Raw genomic sequence first — 22,841 nt, forward strand, 5'->3', positions numbered from 1 at the left:
GAGGAGAGGCTGAGGGAACAGGGGATGTTTAGTCTACGGAAGAGAAGAATGAGGGGGGATTTGATAGCTACTTTCAACTACCTGAAAGGGGGTTCCAAAGAGGATGGCTCTAGACTGTTCTCAGTGGTAGCAGATGACAGAACAAGGAGTAATGGTCTCAAGTTGTAGTGGGGGAGGTTTAGGTTGGATATTAGGAAAAACTTTTTCACTAGGAGGGTGGTGAAACACTGGAATGCGTTACCTAGGGAGGTGGTGGAATCTCCTTCCTTAGAAGTTTTTAAGGTCAGGCTTGACAAAGCCCTGGCTGGGATGATTTAATTGGGGATTGGTCCTGCTTTGAGCAGGGAGTTGGACTAGATGACCTCCTGAGGCCCCTTCCAACCCTGATATTCTATGATTCTATGATTCTGTGGGACCTGGGCTTGTGGACTTGGTGCTTCCAAGCCTGCATTTGAGCATCCACATTGCATTGTAAACCTGGGCTTACAACTGGCGGACCTGGGTCTCATAGCCCGTGCTAATGTGTCCATGCTGTGCTACGCAGACCTTCTGACTCAGGTTTGTGGCTTGAGCCATGTCCACACTGCAAAATGGCAGGGCTTGGAGCCAAGTCAGAGCTGGATCTGACCCACCCCACTAGCAGGGTCTAGGACCCAGGTCCTGAGTGCTCACTCAGCAGAGCGAGCCAGACTGATCTGTATGGGGAGGGAAGGGAGGTTTGGGCTCAAAACTGAGTCAGAGGCCTGGCTTAGTGTGGGGTGTAGACAGACCCCATGCGGCTTTGCACCCCGAGCGGGGGGGGGGGGTACATATGGGCTAGTGATCAGTGGAGTTACTCCCTTCCTTGTTGGGGGCGAGGAGGGGAGAGATGGGGTTGGCTCCCCTGGTTCTGCCCCCCGCCCCCGCGCGGGTCCCCCGCTGAGCCCCCAGCCTCCCTCTCTGCGCAGGGGCGCGCGGCGGCTCCGCACCCCCGGGGCCGGGGCGCGTGCCGCATTTCGCTCCGGTCCCCTCCGCTCCTCTCGTCTGCCCCCCTCGCACCCCTTCCCCGGCTCCCCTCTTAAGGTGGCCCAGCGGGATGCCCGTCGGTGCCTCCCCGCTCTGCAGACCGCCCTCCGGCAGGGTTGCCTTAAGGAGGCTCCTTCGCACCGCCACGAGCGGAGCTGCGTTCCCGGCGCTGCCTATAAAAGGGCTCGATCCAGCCCGTGGGCGGCTGAGCAGGATCCACCCGGGAGCCGGGCGAACCTCTGGCGAGCCCCTGCCGGTCAGGGCACTTGCTGGCGCGCGGCGGAGAGGGCGCTGGCGAGCCTGTAGCCGGGCCGGACCCATTTCCTCCCTGCGGTGGGAGCTGCTCGCGAGCCAGCCCGGCGGACACGTTCAGGTGCAGAATCGCTCTGGATTCCCAGAGAGCCTCATGGTGAGACCCGCCTGCCCGCGCATCTCCCCAGGTAAGAGCGAGACCGCGGGTCCTTTCCTGCGCGAGGCGTGGGACCAGGGGAGCAGAGATGACCTTGCCGTCTCCGCGCTGCACAAGCGCTTCTTTTAATAACATAATCTTCGGAGTAGCAGTGGGGCCGACCCTGGATCCAGGCATCCCAAACTTTAGCGGTGCTTGGAATCCAAATCTGGGTCTGAATTTTGAGAGCAACCTCATCTTTGCAATGGGCCAAACTAAAACTGCAGATCAGAACGCCCCCAACATAGGGGCTGTTCAAAATCCAGATTGGAATTTTCCAGCTTGGGGTCCATATCTTCCATCTATCACCGTAGCATCGAAGTAACTGTGATAGGATCTCAGATCATGGTACCAAAATTCACTAACTCACCTTCCCAGTGGGGCTGTGAAGCTATTATTCCTGTTTTACAGATGGGGAAACCAAGGTGAAATGACTTGCCCAACGATGCACAGTGAATTGTTGGCAGAGCTGGAGACAGGACCCAGGTGTCCTAGCTTCCAGTCTTCTGTTTAAACTGCTAGGCAACACTCCCTCTCCTGCTCAGTTTGAGAGAGGCTACAGCCCCCTGATGAAGATGGTCTGATGACACAGAGGGTATGTCTACACTGCAAAGAAAAATCTGCAATACTGTCTCAGACCCCAAGTCAATTGATTCCCTCTGGCTGGGTTTCAGAGCAGGAACATCTACACTATTGTTCTTACCCTCGTCACCCAAGCCCCACGAGCCCAAATCAATTAACCTAGTGTCTGAGATTCGGTGCTATGGGTCTCTTTTTTTTTTTTTTTTTTTTTTTTGCAGTGTAGGTATACCCAGGGAAACCCAAGACACCACAAATGCAAGATGTCAAATTCCTTTGTAGTAGGTCCAAATCCTTATTTGAACAGGTCATGAAGAGACAGCGAGTGGGCCTTCAAGGTGGGAGAAGGGGGGTAGGGAGGTGTTAAGGGGAAGAAAAACATCTAGCCCTTTTCACCTCTGCTCTTAAAGGGGTGTTTTCTTGCAAATTTGCTGGTTTCTTAGGAGCAATTTCGTTTGGCCTGGACCCTTCCAAGTGAGGATGGAACGTGCTTGGCTCTCCCGCCTAGCCTTGGCAATCACTCCATTGAACCAGGAGCAGGGAGAGGTGGGAAAGCGATGTTAGCAGCAAAGGTATAAGAGTCAGGGGAGGGAATCCCCATGGTGTTGCGAAGTGTGGGAAGCGGCACTGTTTTCTGAGTAACGCCCTGGAAGGGGCTAGTCTCTGAGTGCAGGGGGAGGCAGGGGCAGATCCGGTCAGCAGCAGTGCAGAACCAAGCATGTATGCCGCCCAGCAGTAGTGACTGGGGATAAATATACAGCTGGCCACATGCAGCTTCTGCAGGCACTTCCTGCCCTATGGCAGGACAGTGGTAGGAAAGAAGCCTGTGCATGAGTGAAGGAGTACAGCCGCTTTCTGCTCTAACCTGGTTCCACATCCACTTGGGTTCAAATCCTGTTTGGTTCTAATGTGCAGAACGGCTTTGGAGACCTCCGCCTCGTTTCTGCCGGTCGCCAAGCAGCAGTCTGTTTGCGAGAGGCCCTAGGACAGGTGGGCGTTACAAGTCAGGAGACGGGTGCATTGAGAGAGCCGCATGGCATTCCAGCAGAGGAGAGACCATTGTAATTCAGGAGATAGGTACACTGACAAGGGGTTAGGGGAAGGCAGGCCTGCAGTCGTAGAGAAGATTACGAAGCAGGAGTGAAGCGCACTAACAGAGCTATCTGTGGAGTCCAGGAGTGGAATAGCTGGGCAGGGGGAAAAGACGGCATGTCAGGAGTGAGGGGCATTGGCAGAGCTGTGTGGGGAGCCCAGGACTGGGATAGCAGCGGGGCTACAGGGCAGCACTGAGGGGCATTGGCAGAGCTGTGTGGGGAGCCCAGGACTGGAACAGCAGGTGGTGCTGCAGGTCAGGAGTGAGGGGCATTAGAAAAGCAGAACCTGTTTCTAGCCACACGCTGCGTCTCTTCTCTCCTCCAAACCTAGGAGCAAGATACTGTATTAGGACAGCTTTTGTTTTGTTATCTGTGAATTACAGGGAAGCAGTTGTTAATGTCATATGTGACCCACAATACCTAAGTGCTATTCACAGAGTAGCTGCTGTATGTGCCCTGCGAGGGGTAAAGGCGCTCAACCGGTCTCCTGGGAACAGTAGCAGCCACTTTCAATGCACTTAACTGTGCACTGAATAAAGGCTCCACAGAACAGTTAGTCTGCATGGTGGGTATGCAGCAAGAGCACTCAATATTGTGTTTTTTCAGAAATCAGTTGACACTGAATTATAGCACAGTAGCGCTATTCCAAATGGCAAAGGAGCCAAGTAATAAAAACAATTAATAAATTATTTACACTTGTATATGAGGACTGTGGCCCCAGAGCACTACACAAGCCACTCATGCAGAGCACCATTGCAAGGCTGGCTGCTGTCCTTCACTCCAGAGGTGGCTGCATTTCAACACATTGCATGGCAATGGGGCAGGAGGTAAAGAATTTGGGCCAAGGACATTGGGGCAAATGCCTACTCTTATGAAAAGGGACGGGGATTTTTAAAAGGTGCAAATAGTACACACAGACCTTTGGTTTTTAAGGTATTGTTTGAAAGATCCAGTGAGGTATATGGGACTCAAGAAGTAGTAGTTCTCCCTAAAAGACCTAGAGAAACACACTTCCCCTGTACACAGCCCTGGGGCCCTTACATTCCATCCTCCTTCCGGACTCAGGGTTATTTAGCAGCAGTTGCCCTGTAGGGCCAGGGGAGTTTTAAGGACTGTGTTGACGTAGATAGCAAATGATGATTAAAGTGGTATTTGTTTTAATATACAAATCCATCTACTCTGCACACACTAAAACTTCTTGCTGCTGGCCCCTGTTGCACTCATACCCATGGCGATTTTGAAAGGACGCTCCCTTCATTTCAACAGCATGTCCGCACGGGCCAGGAACTCCTGGCAGCAAAGGCATACCCAGTATGTACATCCACACCACAGTCGGAGGTGTGATTACAGCTGGGGTAGGCACACCTGTGCTAGCTTCAGTCTAGCTAGCACACTGCAAATAACAGTGAAGATGCAGCAGTACAGGCCCTGGGGCAGGCTGGCAGCACAAGCTCTGTACCCAGGGTTCCAGGTGGCTCATAGAGCCTATGCGATGCTCTCGCTACTGCATCCCTCTTCATTGCTATTTTTTTAGCTGTGTTAGCTAGATTAAAGCTAGGGTGGGTATGCCTACCCCAGCTGCAGTCACACACCCGATTGCAGTGTAGATGTATCCATGGAGGGAGTGAAACATGGCCTAATTTCAGCAGCACTCCCTGCAAGGCTTCCATTCCCTACTTACCACAGCACCCCCAAGCTCCTACATCCAGCAGCCTCTCCAGTGTTCCTGAGCACTTGGTGTACTTTGTATTTCATATCAGCTGCGTCAGGCTGATTCCACCGTCCGCTTCAACCCTGCTCCCAGCAACACCCAAAACAGTCTTGCTAGGATCGAGTCTGAGCCTGCTTTGAGGCCCCTGCATGCCTATAGCCAGCACTCAGAGCTACTTCTAATCCTGCTGTGCCTCTTGGGGCCAGTGTCCAGAGCATCCCTGCTTCTAACCTCCCTACAACCCATAGCCAGTGTCCACAGGGCCACTGCTTCCAGCCCCGCTTCACCCCTACCATCAGCACCTGCAGCATGGCTACTTCCAGACCCTCTGGCTCATGACCCTACCTCTCCACAGCAGATTCTCTTTTGTTTCCCAGTTCGGACTTTGTTCCAAGAGCCTGTGTCTGTGGGGAGGCAGGAGAAATCCTTACCTGCATCATGAAAGCCACTAATGCTTATAAGAAACCTGCTAAAATCTGTCCTTTGGGACTAGCGTCTAAGTTTAATAATACGTGGCCTGTCTCTATTGCCTCCCATCAGGATCACAGAGTGCTTTACACACATTACAGAGTTAATCCTTGCAACCTCTCTCTCCTCATGAAGTTCTGCAGATCAGTATGATTATCCCCACTTTATACATGGAGACACTGCAGTGAAGATTTGTCCCAAGTCCCACAGTGGCAGAGCTGGGAATACAACCCAGATCATCAGACTCCCAGCCCGGGTGCAAGGCTGGAAAGTAGCAAAAGGCCACTGAGCTCATCATGACTTTAACAAAATGATCAGTTTAAAAATTGCTGGGAGCATCTGGTTCAATGGAAGAATAGTTAATACAATGCACAGGTGAGCCCCAGAACTCCTGGTCTGTGACTAGGGTCCCTAATCACTATGGTACTACGAATACATACTCCATTGTTATTCGTATTAACCCTGCTCTCAGCCGTTGGTGTGTGACTGTGTAAACCTCATTCTTGTCTGGGAAGTAAGCTGGACAGACCCCACTATTCTCCGTGTAGGAGATTCAGCCCACCTCTGATAAATACCTCTAGTTGTGGCTGAATTGCTTTTAATGAACTCAATCCTTTATCTTTCTAAGGCGTGGTCTACACTACCAATTTATATCGGTATAACTATGTCTCTCAGGAGCGTGGAAACTCCACACCCCTGTGCGATGTTGTTTTACCGACCTAACTGCAGGTGTAGACAGAGCTCTGCCCACTCGAGGGCTTCTCCCGTTGACATAGAATCCGCCTCTTAGGGAGGTGGAGTACTTACACCCATGGGAGAAGCTCTCCAGTCAGCATAAGTGTCATCTTTGCCAGGGGTTCTCAAACATGGGGTCACGAGGTTATTACCTGGGGGTCGCGAGCTGTCAGCCTCCACCCCCAAACTCTGCTTTGCTTCCAGCATTTAGAATAGTGTTAAATATAAAAAAAGTGTTTTTTACTGTATACCGGGGGGTCGCACTCAGAGGCTTGCTGTGTGAAAGGGGTCACCAATGCAAAAGTTTGAGAACCCCTGGTCTTCACTAAGCGCTACAATAGCACCACTGCACTGATGCAGATGCAGAGCTGTAATTGTAAACAAACCCTAAGTTCAATCAAATGAGATTCATGCAATTTAATGTACGTGAGTCTTTTAGACCAAAATCCCATCTTCTCTGCAGGGACATTAAGGCTCCATCATCCTTTTCTTGAGAGCTGGAATTTGTCCCACTCTTCTTGGCAAAGATTTCCCCTCCCCACTGTTACCGAACATGCTGTACCGTTTAGTTGCCTTCCTCCCCCTACCATACACCGAGCAACTGCCTCTTGGTGGTGCTGTCTGTGCCTAGTTTGTGAAGTGCTTAGGGAGCCTTCGGGAGGAAATAAAAATAGCCCGATACAAACTTCTTGAGTGTGCAAATTAGTGCTAAAAATTTCCTGAGTATAGATGCAGAGTTTGGATTCAGAGCCCTGATTTTTTTGATTGAGGTCCAGCCTGTATAAGAACAGGTTGGCCTGCAAGATTGGGGACATTGAAAAGATTGGGGGTATTTAGTTCAGAGAGAAGAATGTAAGAGAGGACATGATGGTATATGGAAACCAATGGCATAGAGTAGGTAGACTGGCACTTCTGTTCACCCTTTCTCATAGTAAAAAAGCAAGGGGAAATTTGATTAAATTGAAAGGCAGTGACTGTAGTGATAAAAGGAAATACTCTTGCACAGTTGAACCAGAAGAACTCACTGCCATCAGATCTCAGTGGATATGTCTGTGCAGCAACTAGACACCTGCAGCTGGCCTGTGCCAGCTGACTCAGGCTCACAGGGCTTGGGCTGCTTCACTGCTGTGCAGACTTCCAGGCTCAGGCTGGCGCCGGGTGGGAGGGTCCCAGAGCTCAGAGTCCTGCCCAAGCCTGGAAGCCTACATAGCAGTGAAGCAGCCCAAGTCCCGCAGCACAAGCCAGCCGCAGGTTTTCTTTGCTGTGCTACAGGCATAGCTGTGAAGCTAAGAGCTTAGCAGGATGCTGAAAAGCATGAGCCATTTAGATGCCTAACGAAACATCCACTGTTTATGTTAAATAGAATCCCAAATGTAGAATGGCTATGAACCCTCATGCTTCACTACCTGCCTAAGGTTAAGAAGAAGCTTCCATAATTGTCCCTTGTAGGACTTCTTGCTCCTTCCTCTAGAGCATCTGGTCAGAAGGAAGGATATTGGCCTAGATGGACCTCAAAAGGACTGATCCAGTCTGGCAATTCCTGGGTTCACTTGAATGGGAAAATAATTCAGTTCAACCTTCTTCTCAAGCCTCAGAACAGGTTCACTTTGGGTTCAGTTCATGCTTCTGGAGAAGGATCAAGTTGGTTCTGATTTGATCCGAACTGGTTGACTGCTGCAACCGGCGTCACTCGTGTTTACTCGAAATGGCTATCATCAGCCTGGAAGCATTTTATGGTGCTAGTTTATGAATGATACAAAGTCAAACTGTATTGTCCTGGTATTTTTCTGTTACCGCCCTGCACTGAGGTCATGGCAGCTATTTCGGCTACTCCCTGCCCCTGTAACTTAAGCCAAGTAATGAGATTGGGTGGGGAAGGAGGGGAGTTAATATTCTAACAATTTAAACTCTTATTAAAAGATAATTAAAAAATTAATGTCTGTCTGAAAGCTTATGTTGGGTATGGAGAGCAATTGGGTTTGTGGAGATACTTGTGTATGAGTTTAGCATGTCAGGCAGTGCTGTGTCCCCCTTTTGCAAGCTAAGCAGGGTTGATCCTGGCCAATATATGTATAGGAGACCGCCAAAGAAAACCCGAGTGCCAGTGGTTTTGCAGGGTTGCTTTCCTCTGTATCGATGCAGAACCCACCCTTGGTTTGGCTTTAGGGGGCGGTGCACTGCTGCAGGTGCCATCCTTCAGAGCAGCTGTACAGTTGGTGTCCTCTTAACCCTCATGTTTATTAGAAATCCCATGACACCTCCTTGTTGGGGCCGTACTGGGTTCTATGCCAGCACCTGCCTATGGGATAGCTTTGGACAAGTCACTTCGCTGATCCTCAGCTTCCCCATCTGTAAAGTAAACATGAATAACACTAACCTACCTCTGGGGCTTTGCAAGGTGTAATTGCTATTCACAAAGTGCTCTAAGATCCTCAGGTGGAAGGGGCTATAGATTAGTAACCAACCAAATCTTAAGATGATGGTTCCTTTATTGGCCCATAGATTTAGTGAATTATCTGACTTTCCTTGTATCTGTCTAATGGTAGCCCACAAGAGTGGGCTGTATGGGATAGGTGCTTCAGGGCTACCAAAATGCAACTGTAGTTGCAAGGAGTGCTGTTCATGGGTGGGGCAGAGCAGTTCCAGCCAAAATATTGTCCTCTGGGGGCCAAGCTGAGCCGTCACAAGGAGAAGCAAGGGAACCAGCCATCTCATGCAACCAACCTCACTGAGATGGCTCCCTTACCGGTGCAGCCAGGCCCAAGGTGGCTGCTCTCTTGTTGAGAATCCCATGCTGATTGACCCTGCTGGGGATCTGTTTTTTTCTCTCTATCCTGATACATCATGGTTTGTTGCCTTTCATCTCAGTGGGTTTTTTTCCAATCCACACAAAGGTGAAAAGGAGCGAGGCACTGATGACTTTCCTGTATCTGCTGGCTTCTCTCTCCAGCTCCGACATGAATAAGGCCCTTCATGCGCTCCTCTGGAGCAAACACAGACGCTTTTTTGTTCTGTGAGCTGGTGGGATGGGATGGAATTAATAAATCAGAGAGCTGATGTTGTGCCACCACATTCCTTCAATTTTAAGGCAAGATTAGGAAAGAAAGAGGGCAAGTTCAGTCTTCTCTTCTTTAGAGATAACTCGGATGCCAACTCCTGTGTCTTCCCCCTCTCTCTCTCTCTCCTCTGCTTTCCTTCCCATTTAATCTCTTGCTCTTTCTCCCTTTATTTATTCCTCCTCATTTTTTCCCCACTTGTTCACCCTCATTCACTTCAACACATCCCTCTCACTCAGACTCCTCTGTTATATTCTCCTGTCTCTCCCATCCCTTCATATTTCTGTCCTTTTCCCCCATCTCATCCCTGTGCATAAAAGGAGCACATAAACCCCAGGGAGATGTGTTGTCCAGTGGTCTGAATATAGGGCTGGGACCCAGGAATTCTGAGGGGCTATTCTTGATTCTGGCAGTGACTCCCTCTATAACTTTAGGCAAATCCATCCCCTGTGTGCCTCAGTTTCCCCTTCCCTAAAATGGGGATAATCATGCTCCCATCCCAAGTGGGGCAGTGAGAGCCTCTTGGGGGGGTTAATGAATGTCTTTTGAAGATGAAAAGCACTGAGTGGTGGTGTTCTCATGCCACAGATATGACATTTATCTGTGTGCCTGTGAGCAGAATAAGATCCTGCCACCCACAGCCCCAGAACTGGCAAGGCCTTCTCCTCCTTGAAGTCTGACCAAAAAACCTTGACAGGCTGTGCTTAAAATTAAGTGAATGATTCTGATTAAACTGAAGAGTCCTTAACATCTCAGCATCCCTGCTGTTTGGAGGTAAGGGGCTATTACAAAAGCCTATTCTTCCCCAATCTGACTGCACATTGATCTTCATGGGTGAAACCTGTACCCTTCACATAGTTTAAGCTTTTTGTCAAGGTGTGAAGATGATGCTCTTTGCTCCTTATGTATTTTTTTAGTAATAACACTAGTGTTTTACAGCCTTAATTCTTAAAAATCATTTCACAAAGGTGCATAAGCACTATTGTTTTCATTATAGAGATGGGGAAACTGAGGTACGGAGGGAAGAGAAGTGATTTGCCCAAAGTTGCAGAAGAAATCACAGCTGAAAAGAGAACCCAGAAATCCTGATGCCCAGTGGTGCCCTACCTACTGGACCCAGAGAAGAAGGAATAAACAATTACCTCTTTGTTTTTTAGATTAGTGGATATACTCAGGTCTGACCGACACTAAAAAGTTAGGTCAACTCAGCTACATTGCTATGAGGTGTGAAAAATCCACACCCCTGAGAGATGTCATTAAGTCGACCTAACCCCAGGTGTAGACAGCGCTAGGTCAACATAAGAATTCTTCCATTGACCTAATTACTGCCTCTCAAGGAGGTTGATTACCTCTGCGAATGGGAGGGAGTGTCTACACTGACACACTACAGCGGCGCATCTGTCAACAAGCCTTCCTGGTTGGGGGACTTTGGGACAAGAGTATCCTTCTGCACTCCTTTGATACATGTCCTAGCAGTTTCCTATTTCTGGGCTTCTTCTCCTGATCAGTTATTGATTGTACATCATCTCTCTGCTAATATTTAAGTGGGTTTTTTGTTGTTTTTTAAATCAACCTATTGTACCACTGGGATTCCCCTGAGATCTCTTCTACTCAGTTCTTCAAGAACTCAGTTTGACTCCAGTTTTGTTGCTCAGGTTCCTTTATTTGGCATACAGCATGGCTATGCTGAGTTGATCAGACTTAAGCATAGAGGGCAGGTATAGGGTGTACCATACACCCAAAGTTACATAGAAAATCTCTTCCTTGATGTACATTTACATGCTGCATCACATGCTTTGGGATTAGCTTGGTCACTTTGTAGGAACGAATCCCTGGACAGCATGCCCTGTCCATGCATGACTTACTCTTTACCTCATCTTACATTTCAGGCTTCTCTTGTCCATTGTCAGTGGTTCCCTGGGTGTTCCCCATAATCTTAGCTAATACAGACATTCTTTTTCCAGACTCCTGATCCATTTATCTCCCTAATCCTGTCTCCCAAGAAATGAGACCTCAGACATGTCCACTTACTCATGTCAAGCCAGGCCTACATATAAAATCCTCATACAACCAGATCTCCCAACTGGGGCTCAAGTGACCAACACCAGAGCCTCAAGCAAATAAAAACGAAATCCTGATTATCCCTGAGCATCTTCTATGCAGCCCACAGGGAGCAGCTGCCACAGTAAAGCATGAGCCCATTCTGAGCTGTGACTGACGATTTCTAAAAGTGCAGTTGAGTCAGCCAGAAGTTCCCCTCCTTTGTTAGCTGGGATCTACAGCTCCCTGTCAGCCTAGTCACCAGGAAGAGGGGGTTACAACTGACCCACTGCAGCTAGTAAAAACATTCTCTGGTGGAGTCTGGGACAGGGGGAAGTGTTTGTCGCACAGCTGGTGCTACCTAATGCCAGATGGACCTCAGCAAGGTCAGAGTTCACTCCTTTCTCCTGTCACTCCACTTCCAACAAGCCCTCAATGTCTCCATCTGGTAAGCGGCTGAGTGCTTCCCCTCCACTTGCCATTAACCACATGATGGCCGATCCCGTAACATCTCTGGATGGCCCATCTCCTCTGCACCAGTGGAGAGCCTGCCTCTCTTCTGTTGCAGCAGCTAGGAGCCTACCACACTCATAGTTCCTCTGATCGTCCCCATTGTGTTACCAGCTCTAGTGGTATTTGGTGTTTTTCTGAAGGCTCCAGCTCTGGAGTCCTGTTATTACATAAGAATTTCTGCTTCTATTTAAACAAAAAAAAGTAAGTTTCTAGCCCTCGTGGTTGTGGAGAAAAACTTGAAAACATGAAGTGAGAGCACCCCCAAGGCAAATACAAAGAACCCAAAACATGTTCTTTTAAAACATTCTCATGGTTTTCAAACCAATCTTGTGATTTTACTGGGGGGACCTGACTCATAGCTTTTGAATGCTTGGGGTCAGCAACACTGTATTGCTTTTGAAGGTTTAGTGGCACACTCGGGCCTCCGAGTAATTAGGCATATGAGAGCCCACTCTTTCAACTCATGAAACCCATTAGCTAAGCAGGTACAGTAGGAGAGAGGCCTCTTTCTCATGCTGTGCAATTGTGCAATCCCATTGTGCACTTGGGACATAAATTACAACAGTATTGCCAACCCCAAGCATTAAAAATCATGCAATTGGCTTAAAATCGTGAGATTTTGGTAAACTAATCTTTTCTGGTTCTTTTTATTTGTCTGCTGACTTTTGTTGCTGTTGAGCATTTAAGTTTCACATTTCCAGGCTTTGCTCTGCAACCACGAGAGCTTAAATTTTACTTTATATTTTTTAAATTAGAGCTGAGATTCTCTTGTAATGACATGACTCTAGGAGCTGAAATAAAAAAAAAGGGTAAACAGGCTGACCTGGGTAAGGATAGGCCTAGTCAGTCGGACATTGATCCTGGGCAAGATAATGGAGCAGCTGATACTGGACTCAATAATAAACAATTAAAGAAGGTTAATATAATTAATGCCAATCAACATGGGTTTATGGAAAATAGATCCTGTCAAACTGACTTGGTATCTTTTTGGATTACAAGTTTGGTTGATAAAGGTAATACTACTGATATTATATACTTAGACTACTGAAAGGCATGTGACTTTGTACCACATGCCATTTTGATTTAAAAAAAAAAAACTAGAAAGATCAAATTAACATGGTAGGTCTCAAACTGCGGTTGTGAACAGGGAATCCTCAGCCACTGATTCTAGCGTGGTCCTGCATAGATTGGTTCTTGGCCCTATGCTATTTAACATTTTTTCTCAGTGATCTGGCAGAAAACATAAACTCATCACTGAAAGTTTGCAGATGACCCAAATTGGGGGAGTGGTAAATAATGAAGAGGAGAGGTCACTGATTCAGAGTGATCTGGATTGCTTGGTAAGCTAGGTGCAAACAAAATGCATTTGAATAGGGCTAAATGTCAATGTATCCTTCTAGGAACAAAGAATGTAGCCATACTTACAGGATGGGGGGACTGTATCCTAGGAAGCAAGGACTCTGAAAAAGATTTGGGGTAGTGATGGCTAATCAGCTGAACATGAGCTCCCTTTACTATACTGAGGCCAAAAGAGCTAATGCTATCCTTGGATTCTTAATCAGAGGAATCCCGAGTAAGAGTAAAGAGATTATTTTACTTCTGTATTTGGCACTTGTACAACCACTGCTGGAATACTGTGTCCAGTTCTGGTGTCAACAATTCAAGAAGGATGTTGTTAAATTGGAGAGGGCTCAGAGAAGACACGAGAAAGATTAAAGGATTAGAAAACCTGCCTTCTAATGATAGATTCAAGGAGCTCAATCTATTTAGTTTTGGGGGGAGAGATAGCTCAGGGGTTTGAGCATTGGCCTGCTAAACCCAGGGTTGTGAGTTCAATCCTTAAGGGGGCCATTTAGGGATCTGGGGCAAAAATTGGGGATTGGCCCTGCTTTTAGCAGGGGGTTGGACTAGATGACCTCCTGTGGTCCCTTCCAGCCCTGATATTCTATGATAACAAAGTGTAGGTTACAGGATGACTTGATTACACTCTATAAACACCTACATGGGAACAAATATTTAATGATGGGCTGTTCAGTCTAGCAGAGAAAGGTATAGCATGATGTAATAGCTGGAAGCTGAAGTTAGATGAATTCAGACTAGAAATAAGGCATACTTTTTTTTAAACAATGAGGGTAATTAACCATTGGAATCTTTTACCGAGGGTCATGGTGGATTCTCCATCACTGACCATTTTTAATTCAAGATTGGGTCTTTTTCTAAAAGATCTGCTCTAAGAACTATTTTGGGGAAGTTTTATGGCCCATGTTATACAAGAGATCAGACTACATGATCATAATGGTCCCTTCTGGCCATGGATTCTGAGTCTATGATAAACACCAAATACTGCTTTCCCCCCTTAGACTTTCCCCACAGCCCAAGACCCATCACTGGAGAGGACAGATGGCTCTTGATGTGAGTATCCAGTCCCTCTCATACCCTCATTCTGCTAAACACAAATCCTCTGCACCATAACCACGCTACAGAGAGGTGCCCTTCCCTCTGATATCCAGAGTCCCTGCAACAAGCCCCATAATGTCACTGCTCCCTTTCAGCATCACCATGCTAGCTGTACTCCATGCATGGTACACATTTCCTACACATACATGCAACACCCTGATGCACACTCTCTGTAGGTGCTGCACATGGATCCAGCTGTTCATACACACACACAAAGGACCATGTTCACCACTGGCATAAGCCAACACAACTCCGTTGAATTTGGTCCATAGATTTTTTTTTTTCACCGTGCTTCTAGTGGGCCAGATTAATCTCAGATGTAGCTCCAGAGTCAAACACAGATTACGTGCCAGAATGTGGGGAATGTTGCAGCTAGGGCCCTACCAAATTCACAGTCCATTTTGGTCAATTTCACACTCATAGGGTTTTAAAAATCTTAAATTTCATGGTGTTGTGATTGGGGGGGACCTGACCCAAAAGGGAGTTGGGGGGGGAGTCGCAAGGCTATCACCGGGGGGTCACAGTATTGCCACCCTTACTTCTTCACTGGTGCTGGCAGCGGCGCTGTCTTCAGTTCTGGGTTGCTAGAGAGCGGCGGCTGCTGGCCAGGGACCCAGCTCTGACGGCAGCGCCCCCGCCAGCAGCGGTGCAGAAGTAAAGGTGGCAATATCGTGACCCCTCCTACAATTGCCAGCTCTCATGGGGGAGACCAGCTCTCACAGTCCATGACGTGGTTTTCATGGCTGTGAGTTTGGCAGGCCCCTAGTTATAGCCAAGGCTCTGACAGAGGTAGGGGCTAGAGGGTGTCTGGAGGGCCCAGGCCTGTCGTAGTTGAGTGCAGAGGTGCGAGGAGTCCCTCCTCCTGTGTCGTATGTGCTGCAGGGAGAGCTTTGCACCGTTCAGCATGAGGAGCGTGCACAGGGCCTTGGCTCCATGGTTCTCCTCACAACATGCTGCTTCCCAGGCTCTTTGAGGAGCATCCTTTTCCCCACCCCAGCCCTTCTAGGCCCACTACAATGGGGCCCTGAATACTCCTCTCCAGTGCCTGGTAGGCTTCCCTGACATGGGAGTCAGATGACCACCAGGATCCAGGCACCAGATTTCCCCCCGAGAGCTGCGCAATCCACTTCCTACTGGCATTCAGGGGTATTTCTGGGGGGATTGCACAGAAGGGGGGGTCTCGTTTGACTGACTTGACTTGTACATTTCCACACGAGCAGCTGCTTCTGCCCTAGCCTTGCCTTTGCTTGGCGATAGGGAGACATCTGTCACACATAGTGAAGCGCAGCAGGCGAAGCACCACAATCACAGCTGCAGAGTGTGAGTGTGGGGAAAACAACCTCTAAGTCATTCTGATGTTGCACGTTAGATCACCAACTGTCCCACTGCAGGGAGAGACATAATAAGATGAAGAGTACCCAGGAGGGATGCTTTACTGCATACAAAACCGTTCACCAGTCAACAGAACATGCAGACTCTGAGAGCCTATCCTAAGAGAGAGGAATGAGGGGCCTTTCATTGCTTCTCTGTGTCTGCGGCACTGTCTGCTTATTTATCCAGATGGTCTAACCTCCAGAGATGCCAGTCTGTCCTACATTCCCCAACCAGGACTGCATGCTTGCTCCAGGGGAAAGTGGATGTGACCTTCTGAAACCAGAAATCCACTCCAGGAAAAATGACACTTGGAAATTAGTGTTATGCCTAGGTTGGACTGGCACATCAGGAGAAAGCTCCAGGGAAATCAGCCTGCCTGCCCCAGAGGGCAATATGAAAAGGGGTGGTGAGTGAGGAGAAGCAGGAGGTGGGCCAACAGTGGGAATAAGACAGAGATAGAGAGAATGTGCTGCAGTGTGCTTGCAGGAGAGGGGATATCAGGAGGAAACAAGGGTTCCTGAGTTTCGGTTTTCATTTAGAGATGGGTTGCCAAAGCCAAAACCCTGCCTCTAAACACCCCCAATCCTTGGCGAAGTTCTGGTCCAGAATGGATTTGGGCCAAACCAAAACCCCAGATCCAAATACCCCTTAGCTTTGGGAGATTTGAGATCCAGATTCTAATTTAGTGTTTCTAAGCTGCCAATGGTGTTTCTAACCAGCAAATTTTTAAGATTTTTAAGAGCAGGTTGGACAAACACCTTTCAGGGATGGTCTAGATAATACTTAGTCCTGCCTTGAATGTAGGGGACTGGACTAGATGACCTCTCGAGGTCCCTTCCAGTTCTATGATTCTATGAAATCAACAGCTGATTGGCATTTAAGTAATTCCACTCTCTGACACAGACAGACGCACAAACTAGACAGAACATGGGGGAAGTTCAAATCCAGATCTGAGTTTTGCAGCTCTGGCCCATCTCTCATTTCTGTAGAAGGTTGCTGTTTATCTTGCCTCGGATATAAGAGAGAACTGATTTTTTTAAGTCCTCTGAAAAAGGACTCCAAGTATAGCAGGAGATTCCAGGAAAGCCTGGTTCATTTCTCACCTCTGGCTGAAGAGTCCCTGTTGCCAAGTAATTCTGCCCAAGATCAGTTCTCCGCCTGCAGTTCAGCAGTTCGGTAGCATCTGAAGACAGGGGCCAGGGCTATGTGTGACAAGGTGTACCAAAGAATGTGTGTTTCATCTTGCTGGGTGAGGTTACCAGTGGTTCTATGAATAGAAAGCAGAGAGAAGAGAGCTGCAAAAGTTGGGGGAGAAGAATCTTTTGGTAGTTTCCTACCATCAGCCTATTGTATACAGAGTACAGTGATGGCTGGTCTGTGCAAAGATAATTCTGTAGGCTTAATGGGTGGAAGGAACATAGAAATTGCCATCTTGGGGCATCCCTCTGGGGCACCTGGCACTGGCCACTGTCAGAAGACAGGATACTGGGCTAGATGGGCCTTTGGTCTGATGCAGTATGGCCATTCTTATCTGGTCCAGCACTGGCCATTGTCTCAGGCTACAGTGGAAGTCTTGGAAAAAACAGTAATGTACCTAGTCCATTTTTCCATGCTGTGTATGGATGGAGCCTGATGGCAATTCCTCCCTTACCCCAACTCGTGAGCACATGAAAGCATGAAGGTGTGCAAATGTGCCTCTGGGCATAGTACAGTACTGTTGACTTCCCAAGGAAATTATGTTCTCTATGTACAAAGAGCAAAACAAGCACTTTCAGTCTGGATTACATGTATTTGCAATTAAAGGAAAACAGAGAAAGAAGGAAAAATTATAAAGTCTCCATAAGAAAGAGCAGAGTTTGTGTCTCATTCTGAGATCTTCCATTTTGAATCTGCTTATGGCCCTGTCCTCCCAACAGACAGGCACAGATTTAACCCCTGTAGTAATGTTTTTGTTTGGTTCTGCTTTGTAGAAGTAGTATTTTTCCTTCCTGAAAATGACATAGTCAGAAGTTTCCTTTTCAGGGTCCCTTTCTTTTTACCTCTGCTGGGTATACCACTGGCTTCACTACATCCCTGACAACTCCTTTCCCCTACTTCCTCCTTCCCCTTTAATTTCACATCCTCAGGGGCAAATACTGTACATTGTTTATGCTGTTTTTCATCCCAGTCTCTTGGTTAAACCCAACCTAAGTAGATCAACTCTATAACTGACGTTAAAGCTTTAATTCTGCTGGAGTTTTCTGAGTAGTGGACTGGCACGTAGCTGTAACAGAAAATTTGCCCTATACCACATTTTTTGGCCAGATACATTTTTAGGTGTCAGCATAATATGTTGATGCTAGACAATAAGCAGCAGATCTAATGTGCTTTAACGAATTCTTCCCAAGGAAGATTTGAAAACCAGCTCTTTCGGTAACCTGTATGCCACAAGCCTACTTCACAGGGCCTCAGTATTCTCCACAGCAGAAATGTTCCTTGGTATATTATTCCTTGCCTTCTGGAATAAATGTGTAGCCTTTGCCAAGGCCTAGTGGTCACTCCTATAGCTAAGAGACCATTTCTGACATGTTTTGCTGGCTACTACACAATTATCATTAGCTAGTTTCCCTTCTCTATGTCATATTCCACGTCTGGCCACAAAAAAAACTCAAGCCAAACTTTTCATTTTCATTATGCTTTATTGATCGTACAATTCAACCATCATTCTCCAGTGAAAGCAGCAGGGTATTACTACCCCATGCCACATGGCAAACAATCATTTTCTTTGGACAATTCAGTTTTTTCTAGTGGACTCAGACCCTGATTCAGCAGGTTTCTAAAACATTTGCATATCTGTGGGCATGTGAGCACCCCTATTGACTTCAGTAGGTGGCTGACATGCTAAAGGTATGCATGTTCTTGCTGAACCAGCACCAATGGCTCTTGTTTGCTCTATGATTTTGCCATCCAGAAGGAGTGTATTGCATTATTTTAACCAAAACAGGGTTTCTCTCTCCATTTCCTTGGCACTTGCTGGGCGTGATGAGAAGGCTCACTAGGTAAGAGAGTTTGCACACTGCCTCTGAAAGTAGGGGGAAATGAGCAGAATAAATCGATGTCCTCTGGAGGCTTGCATTTGATGCAGCTAAGATCAAAGCCCATCTCTGCATCCTGGTTGTTGCTAGAGGTGCAGTGTCAGCCTCTGAACCCTGTATCTCAACAAGGAGCTTGTGATCAAGGGCACTCGTGCTATTTAATTATCTCCCAAATAATGCCTAATGTCTTTCTCTGAGAGTAATTCCTCTCAGCCTTTGATAATGTTCTGGAAGCAAATGTCATGGGGTTTGCCTTTCCCTCTTTACAACCCATATGCGCAATGACAGCTACCACTCCCGCTGAACAGACATCATGTGCCAACACAGTAGGGAAAGCTCTGGGTGAAATGCACCAGTACACTGGAACTATCCAGTTTTGCTTTTTGCTTCCTTAAAAGACTTATTCTGCCTCTCAAACAAAACCCATTTCCTATCTTTTAATAATGCATCTACTGGGGCTGCTTAATGCCGACACATCCAGAATGAATACTCCATAATAGCCCCCGTTGCCTAAAAAGGATCTCCACTCTGAAAGTCTTGAAGCAGAAGGGGCAAATCTTGCTTTAGAGAAGCACCCCAAAATGCATGTCCTCTGAGGTGAGACAGTTCCAAACAGTTTGCAGCACTGAGTTAGGCTCTCAGGAGACCTGGCTCTCTCGTGGGCCATCTAGTCCCTCCTGCGTCTGTTTGGTTTTGAACCGTCACTTTTGCTCAGTGTATCTTGGCACTTCTCATTCCAGTTCTGTTTATGATTAAGCATAAAAATTAAAACTGAGTCCAAAGCTGCAATGTTCTGAACCAGACCCAAATGTTCCCAAAGTTCCAGGGGTACTGATTAGGCCGGTTGCAGAGACAGGGCCAGTTGTGCGGTTTGGATTTAGGGAGATTTGGGTCTGACTCTAATGTTCAGATCAGGGTTTTGGATTGAGCCTGTCTTTAAAAATGAAACTTAACAGAACTTTCTATCCCCCAGGAAGGTTCTGCGTGAGTCTGGGACACAAGTTCGGTTCAGCACTTACCTGAACCAGTTGCTGTTCATCCCTGCTCATAGCCAAGGTAAGCCCTGCCTGTTCCCTTTCTACCTAAGATGGCAGGTAGTGGCAGGTGTTAGCACAAAAGCGTTGGACCCCACAGGAACTAGCCTGCAGATTTCATTAGCACTGCCTCCAAATTTTTTCATGTGAAGCCTGTGCTTAGAGATGATCAGCACGTGTGGGACACATCTCTCTCAGGAAAGGAGCCATGCAGAGCTGTTTACAAATCTGATGGGCAGGGTCTGGTGGCCAGCGGTGGGTGAGGGGCATGACACTGAGTTCCCAAAAGAAAAGCTAGTTTTCTGGGCTGACACCGCAGATCCATAGGGTTAAAGAGAGATTAACCAAGCAGGCAGGGAAAGGACGGTGCTTTCCATGAAGCCTTGCCGGGGGGGGCAGGGGGAAGCAGAAGGCCTAGGGTTTCCCTCCCAGGGAGAGGTTTCCTCCCACTCCCACCTCAACGGCACACACACTGAAAGCTGCAGCTTAGATGTATGCGAGCATCCAGTCCCCATAAGTGTTGTTAGCTCTAGATCCAGCCACCATTGTCTCCTCCTCCATATTATTTACTGCTTTGTCATTTTCTAGCACTGCATCCATCCAAGAATCTCCAAGCTCTTCAGTGAAGTCAGCCTCATATCTCTTTCCCTTGGGTCAAGATCATTTATCCCCTCCTACAGACAAGAGGAGTGACTTGCCCAAAGAAAATCAATGGCAGGGTAAGGACTAAAACCCAAAGCACCTGTCTCTTCATCACAAGAGCATCCCTTTTCCTTAAGGGTGCGGTACACTAGAGGAACACTGCCCGTCCTGGGAAGGGTTAGGGTACATTCAGTCCCTGCCCCATTTTTCTCATGAAACCCTATCTCCTGGCATGCAGCATCCTTCCCTCCCATTGGCTTCTCAGATAGCCAGATCCAGCAGAGTGCAGGGAAGAAAATGCTGCCGCTCAGCCAAAGAGCCCAGTCTCGCCTCACATTTCCCGTCCCACCACAGGCTGTGGCATCCCATCCTGGAAATGAACCCTTAGTGCTTGCTTTAGCGCTAAGCCAACGTGTCAGTCCTACAATGGTCCTCATTCATTCGGCACTGTCTCAGGGAAAGGATTGTCCCACGGGGGAGAAGGAGGCCTGTATAAGTGGGGACCATTACCATGGTCATATACACTAAGTTCTGCAGTTTTCTTGCACAGCAAGCCTGTGTCATCCACTTACGTGCTTCCCCATTCCTGTTTTACTTGTGCATCTGAAACAGGCAGGAGACGGTCTAGTCAAGGGAAATACCGCAGCGCCTCAGCCGTAACCAGTATTAAACAGCACACGTTGACACTTCGGCTGCTGACTCTGGGGGATGAGATGCAAAATAATGGGTTAGAGGGGACAAACTGCCTGTCGATTTCAGTAAGCTGAGACAGAGCTATTGCTGAGCACCACAAATACAAGAGTTGCCATGAATTATGCATCCCTTGTTTGAAGGGAGGTTGGCCTCATCAATAATGAAGGCTCACTGCTCTGCCTTCAGCATTGCATCCCCAACACTGGCAGTTGCGGAATTCCTGAAATCTGCATGGATGCCCTCCAGGCGCTCCAGGGTCAGTGGAGAGAGACAGGCTGCGGAACGCAGGCTAACACACAGTACTGCAGAAAGTTCCTGTGCACGCAGAAAGTGAACCTGCCCAGTCCCCGTGCTGCCCTGCCACCAGCTCTGCTCAAGTACTCACACGCAGACGCACACATGATACAAACATGCAGCCAAAAACAAAGGCACCCAAAATTACCAGGAATTTTTGAAAATTTTGGCTTGATCAGCTGCGATTGATTGGGGGCACTTGCATTAACAGATCCTAGATTTATACATCAGGTGGCTGGATATTACTGGTAAATGGCCATTGTCCCTGAAACCCACTCCCCTTTCAGGGTGATGGTCTATGCCCTTGTCTACATGACCCAATTAAATCAACCTATGTTAGGTCAAGAACAGCCACCCCATTAATTGCTGTGGTTTTTCATGTCCACACTACCCTCCTTCTGCCAGTGGGACGTGTCCTCCCTAAAAAGGTTTCCACTGACTTAAGTGGGCCAATGTGGAGGGGGCTGAGCACCCAGGCCTAAATTTACTGATCTCCAGGGCAGACTGCAAAGCCCATGTATTTGCTCAGGCTCTTTTCAAGTCACTATTTCCTTTCTGATGTGGTTCTCTCCTTTGCGCCAGTCCCTTCTCTGTCCCAGTTTGTCTCCACTATTATCTGTTTTCCCTTCATTCTTATTCCCCATGGACTTCTCTCTTCTCCATGTCTTCCCCAGCCCCTTGCTCCTCCTGGGAGAGGGCCGGAGAATGGATCCTGCTCCAACACCAGTGATAAGAGTGTTTCACAGACGGAGCAGGTGATCCACGTGAACTGGAGAGTGTCACCCTCCAAATACTGGTGAACGCAGAACGCTGCACTGCAGCCCCCTCTGTCGAATGGAGGGAATGGAACTCCTGGGAGTTGGAGGGTTAATTAATGCCAGGAAAGGGCTGTGGAGCTGAAGTGCTAGGACTGGGCTCTGTATTTTTATTCATTAGTATGATCCCACTTTTCCTTGGTTGTGCTGCCTCCGCAGTCTCTTTTTCCAGCCTGCGACCTTGCCTGCCGACCCAGCCTCTGCCCTGCACTGGTTATTGTGAGTTCAGAGTCGTTGGAAAGGAGGAGGATTAGGAAGATTAACAACAAGGCTCTCCCAGGCCTGGGTCTCCTGAACATAGGCAGCTGCCTCACAAACCCCAGGCCGCTGAGGCCTCTCCCTAACACAGCCCTCCCACATCTCACGCCCCAGCCCGGCTCTCCCTAGCCTTAGCCATCTGAGTCTGCTTTCAAGCCATCTCTATGGCCAGCCCTTCGCTGGGGTCCCCCAGGGCTTCCACCTAATCCAGTTCTCCTGAGGACTATCCCAGCCTCCGCTGAGATGCCTACCATTGTATGTCATCTCAGGAAGCAATGAGGCTATCTAGGCTGCACGCTCGTTTTGGCAGCACGGAGAGTACAGACGCTGCAAGCCGCCCTAGCACAGGGATAAACAGCAACGTAGACGGCGAGGCCCAACTCAGGCATGTCTTAACGCTACTTGCCTGTGGGTATGGACCTGGCCATGTACGCTGCAGGTTTTCTACTCGCCCACGCAGTGCCTCCCCCATCTACACGGCTATTTTTAGCGGCGTAGTGTCCCACAGCTGCCTTCCCCGCTGCTGGAGTCTTTCCCCGCCTCAGGGAAAG

General features: G+C 48.2%; 1 protein-coding gene across 2 annotated transcripts in view; it reads left to right on the plus strand.

The window, feature by feature from the left end:
- Nucleotides 1-1,100: 1,100 nt before the first annotated feature.
- The window catches only part of LOC102937420 (galactosylgalactosylxylosylprotein 3-beta-glucuronosyltransferase 1), a 44,347-nt gene continuing 22,606 nt past the window's right edge, over nt 1,101-22,841 (plus strand). Inside the window, exons 1-3 of one of the 2 annotated variants that reach the window (XM_007062076.4) lie at nt 1,105-1,445; nt 19,528-19,610; nt 20,177-20,307. Coding sequence is in view for 1 of the 2 variants with exons in the window: in XM_043538698.1 (XP_043394633.1) it covers nt 1,412-1,445 (34 nt within the window). In the remaining variant the exon portion in view is untranslated. Of the gene's footprint in view, nt 1,446-19,527; nt 19,611-20,176; nt 20,308-22,841 lie in introns of both variants that reach the window. The other variant, XM_043538698.1, reaches the window with a different exon arrangement.

This window comes from Chelonia mydas, chromosome 1 (assembly GCF_015237465.2).
Source record: "Chelonia mydas isolate rCheMyd1 chromosome 1, rCheMyd1.pri.v2, whole genome shotgun sequence".
Lineage (NCBI taxonomy): Eukaryota > Metazoa > Chordata > Testudines > Cheloniidae > Chelonia > Chelonia mydas.